At 34.9% G+C, this 11,584-nt stretch overlaps 1 protein-coding gene across 1 annotated transcript; it reads left to right on the top strand.

The window, feature by feature from the left end:
- The first annotated feature begins 141 nt into the window (after positions 1–141).
- LOC134249439 (phospholipid-transporting ATPase ABCA3-like) lies at positions 142–9,762 on the top strand. Its single transcript, XM_062731789.1, has 9 exons — positions 142–394; positions 3,582–3,934; positions 4,215–4,559; positions 4,726–4,996; positions 5,239–5,466; positions 6,258–6,766; positions 6,864–7,051; positions 7,473–7,643; positions 8,352–9,762. Exons 1-9 carry the CDS (start codon positions 142–144, stop codon positions 8,809–8,811), a joined length of 2,778 nt encoding a protein of 925 aa, XP_062587773.1. The 3' UTR covers positions 8,812–9,762.
- Positions 9,763–11,584: the final 1,822 nt, after the last annotated feature.

Below are 11,584 nucleotides of genomic sequence, written 5' to 3' on the forward strand. Positions count from 1 at the left end.
TTAAAAAAGTTGCTAAAATATTGATGCACGACTTTTCGTCTTATTAAACATTGCAATCTAGGTTAATATTAATTAAGTACAAAAAAGAATTTGTAAAGCCAACAAAGAAAATTAGCACAGTTCGCAGAATGTAGCTTATTTATGACATTGTTTCTCTTCATAAGAGTCGGAGAAAGTGGTCAAGAGGACGTCGAAGAAGAGGCGGAAAGACTGAATGCGCAGGCGCACACGATTCAGCAATCTCAACACAACCTAGCCTTTGTACATGAAGAGGGCGACAAAATTCCCATGACTGACGTCAGAGTTACGGTCAATGGGGAGATGAATGGGGAAGTGAAAGAGGTGAATGGGGAGGCGAAGACGAACGGTGACGTCAGCTTATCCAAGTACACAGGTACCTTAATATGTTCATCTCGTCCTTGACCCAGGAAGTACAAAGGCTGGTCTGTAAAAAGCATCCCATGATGGAACATTCACAAAATACCTGGCTTGTCCCAGGATATCAAAACAGCTCAATCTTTAGTCAAATTTTTGATGTTGTATTTTAAAATATGTTAAAGAAAACAGGCAGCTAGACCCAAATTAGAATAGCTTTCTATAAATCTTTACAAAAGCTCTGCTTTCTGCAAGTTGGGAGATTTATTTAATAATTTAACATTTTACAGACGATTGAATCTTTGACTTCACTGTAAGTGTTGGATTCTTGAACTTGATTTCATTGAGCTTGCAATAAAAAAAAATATGTATTCATCCGTGTGGCTCTGCTCCTATTTTGTATTGTTTTATGGAGTTTGATATTGAGTAATGTTCGTTATCTCCATATCCTTCCTTTCTTTTTGGGCTGATAAAAACTTCTTGCTATAATGGCATAATATTTAATATTTATTATGAAATGGAGCTGGGACACATGACTGTATTGATTTAATTATAAACAAAAATCTCTTACGTATCACATTGTGACCAAGGAATTGGAGACGCCAAAAATCTTACCTAATATTCTTATTCATGATGATGAAAATGCAAAGACATGTTGTAATGCAAAATAGACTAAATTTAGGATAGTATTTTTAGTGGCTCCCTTGTTTGAGAATGCCTTGGCCCACAGAGGATCAGACTATGCAGTCATTCCCGTATAATTCATACAAATGAAAAAACGCTATGTCGCCAATACATTTCAAAGCTATGGTTACTGATATTCAAATTATTCCTTGACCCTTTATGTTAACATATTTTGTCACACAAAAAAACATTAGCTGGTATATTTTTTGATATTTTTTCTCCGAGTATTTACACAAAAGGAAGCCCGGAATTGTGTAAAAGGCGATGTCGCCATAGTATATTTTGCAGTCTGAATGTGCATTACCTGGTCGCATTTTGTTCTAAACAAACAAAAATTGTTTTAATTAATGAAGAAACATGTCAAAATCAAATAAATGAAACTTTCATTGATAAACGAATAACGATTTTTAAACAAACCTTTGATCATCGCTGTCGCCAAATTTCACCTAACCTACCGTAACATTGTTTGAATATTTTTTAAGATAATACAATATATCGTTAGTACAGCTGAAACTGTGTTTTTGTGTCTAATATATGTTAAAACGTTAGCACAGAATCTTTTTTTAGGCAAATCAATAAAACCGTGTTCAAAATTTTTAAAAATATGGATTTTTTATAATGTCGCATATAAGAACCTAACCTACGTGACGGTGATTGTGAAGAAACAGAGGCTATGTGAAGTACTATTTCAATGCAGTTGATTGACACCAGTGGGTATGTCTAGTAAACAAAAAACAAATGTAAGGAAAGTTAAACAACAATTCAGAAATAAAGAAATTATTAATGGTTCTAACCTCCGTAACCTCTAACCTCCGTAACGGAAATTCAACAAAATCTGACGTGTGCATCATTTCAGGTGTTTAAATCTACCAGATAATGCTGGAAGTTTACTCTTTAAGTTGACAACAAATTGGAATATAAAAATCATAATGCGTTTAAAGCATAAAATAAAGGTATTTTTGAAAATATTATGGTAAAAATGGCCTTAATTTAGATGTTTTTTGCATATTACAAATAAAAAATGATAGTGTTTTTTTTTCGTTTTGCAAATGTCTAATATTCCGTAATGTGTATGGGCACAAAAAGGTCACCCTTATGTGAACTATCAGCGGTGTACAGGAAAATTATACTCGTTTATACGTAAAACCAGCGATGTTACGGAGGTTGGGTTTTTCTGCAAAAAATGGATTTTTGTGTTTTTAAGTGAATTTTTCATATATTATGATATATTGAATAAGTTTTCATGAAAAATTATGTTGATGTGTGACAGTCACTTCACAATGATTCAATAAATCACTTCATTATTACAAGTTTCAGTAAGGTATTTCGTAACGGAGGTTACAATTATTTGTTGTTTTTTTTTTTTAATTTAAATGTATTTGCCTAAAAAACGTTAATACAAATATTTTTTATCCTTTTTTTACAAATAAATATTGTTTTCTAACTGTTTTTTATTTAAATTCACAATTAGGTTTAACGCATTCAGACCGATTGTTCGAAACGAAGGCTGTATATTTTGTAACGGAGGTTATAGAAGTTTAAATCTTCACTTTCACATTTGCAGTTAAAAAGACAATAATATATTAATAAATATTTGATTAAGTTGATAGATCCTTAATAATGCTGAGCGACATAAGTTTGTAAAGCCAATAGGAAGTCTAAAATTCGGTTTACTCTTTTTGTAAATATTCAGAATAACCTCCCTAACGAAACACACTTTTTGGTAAATTGCTCTAAAAAAGAGGGGAAAACTGTTTAGTTCTTCTCTTAATTGTGTAAAAACATTCTTTTTAAAGTGTGTTTGACACGTTTTACAAAGTATTTTTATCTCTTAATCTTCAAAACGAGTTTGTGTAACCTCCGTTACAATTTTAGAGCAATTTGCATATCAACTTTTCTTTAAAAAGTGGTCAATTTATAATTAGATAAGGTCTTTAATTTTCAAGATATATCCTTTTATTTTTCAAATCAAGTGATGCAAGTAATGTAATAATCTGTTTGCTTGGCAATATTCTTACTGGAAAATAGTGTTTATTTTATTGTCCAAAAATTCCGTTATCTGGATTTACACATATTTAGTAAATATTTTTTATGTTTGCAGTTCAGAATTTCTTCTGTCATAATTTAGTAGTATATTGATAAAGCTTCGAAGTTCAATAAAAATTAAAACATGAACAAAGACTTTAAAAACTTTACAGCTGCTTTTTCTGAGTTATAACCTCCGTTACGGAGTTCTTGCATGTGGTGAGTTGGAATAGCCATAAAAACTAAACGAAGAAAGATTAACGTGTAAAATTTCATTTTATTAACAAAGGATGTTTACTTTATCAATCAAACACAAAATTATATCATTGCTCTTAAATTCGTTTTTCAATACTATGGACTTGGTAAATGTATGAATTATATGGGAATGACTGTATGAATTATTAGATATTAATCTTTATAGGATAATGATTATTGGATTAGATTAGATAAAAAAAAAAATATTTGTTTAATTAAAGTTCAGTTATTTGTTTATTCAGAGTTTAATAAGGAAATAAAGAAGAATGGTGGAATGGCACTTACATTTCAGCAATTTAAAAGTATGATTATCAAAAAAGCTATACATTCCTGGCGAAATCGAGTCGTGACGTTTGTGCAGCTGGCACTTCCGGTCATCTTCACGATCCTTGCCCTCGTCATCGAGATGAACGCCACAGAGTTCTCGGAGGAGCCGGCCTTACCCCTCAATCTGGCCAATTTTGAGAACCCCGTGACGATCTACAACAACCCTGCCAACATTATTGCCGCCAAGTACAAGGACTTGTTTACGTCGACAGAGGACGCGACCTCGGCGGCGTCATATGATAGATACGTCATAGACAAAATGAAAGAGGTAATTGAAGTTTCCCTGACCTTGTTAATAGTAAGATAATATATTCAAATGTATTGTTCATGCAATAAACATGCCGAAGGAAAACATCATTCGAGTTTAGTTTAACAAATTGTGTCCTAAGGAAAGATTGTTGATATTTTCAATAACTAATTTACACATCTTATCTCTTTCAATTTCTTATGTAAAATTAAAATATGTAAACTAAAATACAAATTAAATTAAACACAGTAATCCAGGCCATGCTAGGCTTTCATCAGAACACTGTTATTATTCTCTCCAGTTGGGTATGTCGGTGTACAGTAAGAGGTACATCGTGGGTCTAGACGATAGTAATCCTAACACAACCACTTATTTCAATGGAGATCCCTTCCACAGCCCCGCCATAGCGCTGGCCTTCACCCTGGATGCCAGTCTCAAACATTATGGAACCGGTGCGATGGGTATACAGACAGACAATCACCCATTCAAGCGCAGCTTGGACGACAACAGCCAGAGAGCGGCGGGAACCGCCGGAAGCGGGTTCTCCATTGCGTTTGTCATTCTGTTTGGTGTCTCATTCTTGACTACAAGTTTCATCTTGTTCCTGATCAAGGAGCGCGTGTCTGGCGCAAAACATCTACAAAAGGTAAATCTTTATAGCTCACCCTTAAACAAATTTCCTAAGTGAAATTACTCTTTCAAAAAACTACTCTTTTAAAAACTCATATTCGCTGAAAACCTTTATATACGCCTTCAAATATCATATTTTTAATGAACTGCAGTAATATAAATTACGAGTTAATTCTCCGTAGGTTAGTGGTCTGAGTTCCCTGACTTACTGGCTTGCCAATTTTGTATGGGATTATATCAACTACCTTATTCCCGCCATTTTGATGGTCGTCTGCTTCGCGGCCTTCCGGCCTGACGCTTATTTCCTGGGCGAGCCATCCCGAATCAGCCTGATCCTGTTGGTGTATGTTCTATTCGGCTGGGCCTCCCTTCCCTACACGTACGTCCTCCATTACCTGTTTAAGACCCCGGCTACAGGGATGGTGACCATCACAATGTTAAACATTCTGACAGGTGAGCTAAAATTAAATAAACCTCACAAGTAATCTGAGTAAGTATTAAAGATTGACACGAAAAGCATATTCAAGATTAGCGACATCAACAAAACTCCAATGAATAAGAACTCTCTATCCTTTGCCAAAAATGTAGCTTCAAAAATACTTGCATATAATTGATTGCGTCTTTGAACTAGTAACTTGCTATATGACTAGCTTTCACCATGTTTAATCTGCACTGCATTACTTCGGTGTTTCCAGGTCTAGCAACGACACTGGCCGTGTTTTTACTGATGTTCCCCACCTTTGGAACACAAAACATTGCTCTTCAGTTGGACTGGATCTTTGCCCTTATTTTCCCGCACTATAATCTGGGTTCCAGCATCATGAACATTTATACCAACTACCAATACATAAACACGTGCGAGAGCAGTAACTACCAGCTCACGTGTCAAATTCCCGCCCTGGAGACCGGAAGTTGTTGCATGGGTGAGCTACTTAGATTGGTTTTAATTTTGTGGTAAATTAATAGATATGAAAAGAACAATACTTTATCACCAATTTTTTTCCATCTCAAATTTTACAGCCTGTCTAAGATGTAAATTTCTTTACAAAACAAAATGGAAAATTTTTACGTATATAAATTTTATGAAACGTAATGTCTTCTGTAACACATTATTAAATAAATTGAATAGAAATTGATGAAAACTGTTTTATTTTGAGGTTAACAAATAAAGAATTTTATTGAAATTTAAAAAAAGGGGGAATAAACAAAGAGAAATATTTGAATTAAACTTAATAATTAGTTTAGTGTTATAAATATGTCTTCCCATATTCCGCTTGCTATCTACAAAAACAATTTAATTATTTTACAAATCAAACAGATGAGACGGGGAAAGATTTTATGTTTCTTTATTTTGCACGTTTCTTTATCATTAAGTCATCAATGACTGTGACGTATCTTTTAGATAAGTGTGGGACCCACTGTCTGAGATTATGACGTAACTTTATTATTAAGTCATCACCGACTGTGACGTGTCTTTTAGATAAGTGTGGGACCCGCTGTCTGAGATTATGGCGTAACTTTATCATTAAGTCATCAATGACTGTGACGTGTCTTTTAGATAAGTGTGGTACCCGCTGTCTGAGATTATGACGTAACTTTATTATTAAGTCATCAATGACTGTGACGTGTCTTTTAGATAAGTGTGGTACCCGCTGTCTGAGATTATGACGTAACTTTATTATTAAGTCATCACTGACTTTGACGTATCTTTTAGATAAGTGTGGTACCAGCTGTCTGAGATTCGTCCTTGACTACCTCAGCATGACTTACCCTGGGATCGGGAAATACGTCCTACTGATGGTCATACAAGGCGCCGTCTACCTCCTCCTGGTCACACTAGCAGAACTTAACTTCTTCTACTGGGTGATGTATAAATTAAGAGGAAAACAACACACGGCCCAGGTGTTCTCCGAGGAGTCTATGGGAAGTGACGAAACAGAGGACGATGACGTCAAGAATGAACGGAAAAGGATCAACGCAACAGACATATCAAAGCTACAGGAGACAGATGCCTTGGTGCTGAAGAACCTTGCGAAAAACTACGGGAATTTCCGAGCGGTGAAGGGGGTCAGCATCGGAATTCCTCGACAGGAATGCTTTGGTTTACTTGGACAGAATGGTGCAGGAAAAACGACCACCTTTAAGATGATGACTGGGGATGAAATTGTTACCGGCGGGAACGCCTACCTAAACAAATACGACGTAAAGAATCATATCAAAGAGGTAATAAAGAACTCCTTATTGAATTAACTACGGAATCTTTTTATCTTTTGCGTGAAATCTCTCTGTACTGCAATACTTACATTTACTGTGTTCACAGGTCCAACAGAATCTCGGGTACTGCCCACAATTCGACGCATTGATTGATCAGATGACCGGAAGAGAGATCCTCTTTATGTTTGCACGCCTGCGGGGAGTTCAGGAGCAGTATATAGATCGTGTTGTAATGGAACTGATCAAAGTTTTAATGCTGGAGAAGTATGCGGACAGACAATGTGGAACATACAGGTACGAGTAGTATCAGACCATTGGAGTAGATAATTGTCAGAATACTAGTGTGCAGATAAGAGCATTATAAGACATACATGTCAGAGAATTGACTCACACGTTAGTGCTTTGTCATACAGGTTAGAACATTGTCAGTAATTTTTGACATTATTAGAACAAACATTAATTTCTTGAAGGAGGATAATACAGACACACAGAACATTCTAAGGGTTACAGATGTAAAACATGTGATTTTCTTGCATGTATGTTATTCTTTTAGACATGTAATGTCTACCCATTGGCATACCAGGCTAAAAACACACTATTTATTAACATATAGATATAAATATATCCATATAGCAACTATTGTTAAAAATTCAAAGAAATGTTGTTGATTGATTTTTTACTTGGTAATGTATTATAAATATACTGTATGATCCAGTGGTGGTAACAAGAGAAAACTAAGTACAGCAATCTCCCTGATTGGAGATCCCCCCTTTATATTTCTTGACGAGCCAACCACAGGGATGGATCCTGGAGCACGGCGCCAATTGTGGAATGTTCTCTCACAGGTCCGCGAAAGTGGAAGAACTCTAATCTTAACATCACATAGGTAAGACTCAATAGCCTATTATTGTATACTACCGTTAACTTAAGGGAGGATATTACACAGTTTAATTTTGAGCTTACAAAAGACTATTTTCACAATGTAAAAGTTTTTTATTATTTGGTTTTTTATACAAACCCTTGACGAATTTCTTTTTCTAAATGTCATGCTTGAGGTTAACTAAAAAAGTTCTTGATAAAAAACCGACGATGAAGTATCTTTTTCATAGAAAGGTTCAGTAAGAGGATAAAATCTGCGCTGAGCTCAAGAATATCACTTTTCCACCTACTTTTGATATTTTTTCAGTGTATTATATCACATATTACATATATCACTCGATAATCTGCCTTTTTCCAGTGACTTACAGTACATCAGATCTTTTTTGTGAGATCAGATACATAAATGATATATAGTCTTTGGTGAGGTGAAGGATCTTCTAAAGATTAATTTTTGATATTTATTTTAGGTATTAAGTCACAAATAACAAAAAAAAAATCATTTTTGTTTACAAACTGTTTTTGATTGTTTTTCAGTTCAAAACCTAGGTTAGGGTTAGGGCTAGGGTAAGAAATAATAAAAAGATAAAAATGATTTTAAAAAAATAGCTAATGCCACTTTTAAATGATGGCGACTTTTGTCACAGAGCCTAGGCATCGTGAAGATGACTAAAACTATTATGTGAACACTTATTTTTACATTTTCTTTGCATTGCAGTATGGAGGAATGTGACGCCCTGTGTACACGCTTAGTCATCATGGTTAACGGTCAGTTTGTCTGTCTGGGGAGTCCACAACATCTGAAGAACAAATTCGGGAATGGATACACTCTGATTGTCCGACTATCAGCTGACAATACCGACTCAAGAGAGCTCAAGAACTTCATTAAGGAGAGGTTCAAGGACAGCGAGATATTCGACGACCATCATGGATATGTCCACTTCCAAATTCCGGACGCCACCGTGTCGCTGTCCACGGTGTTCGGCGCCATGGAGGAGGCGAAGTCGAGGCTGGGACTGGAGGATTACTCCGTCCACCAGACCACACTAGAACAAGTGTTTCTCACCTTCACGACCAATCAGGTCCCGCCCAAAGAGAAGAAGAAACCCAAGGGCTGCTGCGGATTGTGCACGTGCTGCTCTTGCTGTGCGTGCACAATGTGCTGTGGTGAGGATTGAAAGGGTGCCGTTTAATTCAGTTGTTTTTATCCTAAACTAAAGACACAAGACTTTAAAAAGGCACATGAAGGAAACGCAATTCGTTTAAACAGCATTGTTAGAATTTAACAAGATTGTCAATATAATATGGAATGAATCTCACTTACCATAACAAAGAGAAATATGAGATTTTTATGTGGATTTCATGCTTATCGCTATATTTTTGTACTTTGTCATTTGTGTTGATTGTTATTTAATAATAAACTTGAACAAATATATATGATGGATGATTGCTAAATTTATATTTTTCAGAATGGAAAACAACGATTTTTAAGTTTTTATCGGAATAGAAACATATTAAGTTATTAAGATGTGGCAAAAAATATATTCTTTTTATTTTTTTCTTCTATGGGAAAGTCAGTCTTTTTTGTTATTTAGTTTAGGCACAATGTCATAGAAATACTCGCCACAACAGATTAGTACAGAATAGTCCTATAACGTGCTGTTGTTAAAGCTTGTAGTCTAACCCTGTGATATAATATTTTATTTATATGTGAAACACCAGGAGTAAACTGGAATCCACCCCTTTATTTTTTCCAGATATATGTCTTATTTATTCTGTTTTGTGTCAGAAGCGATACAATTTTTCTCACGTTTGTACATGTACCTGGAGATGAGATAATTTAGGCCCTTTTCAATCATATTTTTACCCAGATTTCTTTTGCATTTTCAAACAAATGTGATGATTTTGTGATTAGCACTTCCCGAGTGTTAAGGAATTAATCAGTGTCATAATGATGTTTATACTGTAGAATAATGTAGATGATATCCAGCTTTTACATGTAAATTGGATGACGAAAGCATTTATTATTGAGTTATCGTTCGTGACAGATCTCCAAATTATCTCAGAGTTACACGTCTTTCTGTTTATGAATTAACTTTTTTTATGGAAGAAATAAATAATATAAATGAAATAAATGGGTTTTTTTTATGTAAAAGGTCTACTAAGAATAAAAACACCATGAGGGTTCAGTTGTTTATTTATCTTGATTGATTGAGCCTCAAGACAATGTATCTGAAAGCTTATAAATGTACTGATTCGGAATTATCAAATGGGAAACGGGGGAGTAGAACAATAATCTGTAGCATCTTACGACATATTCTTATCTTAAGTGAAAACTTACGATAAAAGTCGTTTTCACAAAAATTCTTAAGAAAGTCCCAAGTGCAAAATCTATCGTAACTTAACGAGAGTTCCAACCATCTCTCAAGTATTTTCAAACCGATTTTATTGTTAAAATATAACCACAAAAATCAAAATACAAGGTCTGGGTAGTTAGTATGAACTACTTGATATAAATCTACCACCTGACTGACTTGTGAAGCTGTACAACAATGACCTAAGCAATAGCAGGACTTGACAAGGCCTCAATTAGCATAATAATGCATCACATAACACTACCAAACTGGACAAAACACTACACACAACTCAGAACGCAACCACGTGGCCAGGTAAATATTTAAATCACATTATATCAGATAACCAAATACATTTAATATTTTGATAAATTTTATTAATGTGACCTTATTACATAAAGACTGTTTAAGTCTTTAGAGTTTATTACATAGTTCCAGTACATGTAGCTATAATGCACGGAATTACAAAGGTTAAAAGGATTTTTTGTTATATTTTCTCAAATTTTCTGTATAATTCATAACTTACATGCTTCTGTAGAATTTCATACGAAAATGTATTTAAAATCTTATTTTTTCTGGAAGTTATTGAAACTTTTTAGACGCACTTGATTGACACATGCTTGAGCCTTCACAATTTTAAACTTTATCCTTTTAATACTTAAAAAAGTAGCAATTTTCTTGTGTATTAATGAAAATTATTAAAACTATAATCCATGCAGAAAACTCAGAGAAGAATTGTGTAAAAACAAGACCAACACATCAGATTTGTCAGTCCGTGCTCAGTGGTGTGTGAAGAGTTTAACAATTGAATACACCCGGTGAAACGTACACATTAACAACAACGGCCCTGTTTTCAGAAACTGTATACATTTCAAGGATGTATTTAATTTGTTAAACTATGTAAGTAGTATAAGGGGTCTGGCCGGGGGGGTTCAACTGAGTGCACTTTTGGGGCTGAGGGGATAGGCGGGTCAACTGAGTGCAGCCCCTGTGAGGGATAGGTGGGTCAAGGGAGTGCAGCCCCTGGAGGAGATAGGTGGGTCAAGAGAGTGCAGCCCCTGGAGGGATAAGTGGGTCAATTCAGTACATATGTTGCATCATCTTTTAGATCTATTGCATCATCTTTATATATCTATTGCATCATCTTTTTTAGATCTATTGCATCATCTTTTTGATACCTGTTGCATCATCTTTTTAATACTTATTGCATCATCTTTTTTATACCTGTTGCATCATCTGTAAGGACCGTGTGCAAAAAATATGCTTACCTATGCATTGTGACGTCATCCACTGTATAAATACAGGTTTTCTCCTACTTTCAGCTCATTCTACAGTCAGAGCCAGCTCCTATTGGGGTCATGGATTCTACTAGAGAAAAACAGTTACATGCTCAGCGAATATTAGAATGGAAAAAAAGGGAGAGAGAATTAGAACGAATTCTTGATGAAAATAAAGAGCGAGAATTAGAGCTTAGGAAAAGAAATGCGGTAAGATTACAGAGAAGAGCTCTACAAGAAAAACAACGACAACAACAACTACAACAACAACGACAACGACAACTACGGGAGAGAGAATCAAATCAAAATCTTGATGAAAA

Source organism: Saccostrea cucullata, unplaced genomic scaffold (genome assembly GCF_032062105.1).
Source record: "Saccostrea cucullata isolate Sc308-1 unplaced genomic scaffold, CSIRO_AGI_Scuc_v1 ctg17520, whole genome shotgun sequence".
Lineage (NCBI taxonomy): Eukaryota > Metazoa > Mollusca > Bivalvia > Ostreida > Ostreidae > Saccostrea > Saccostrea cuccullata.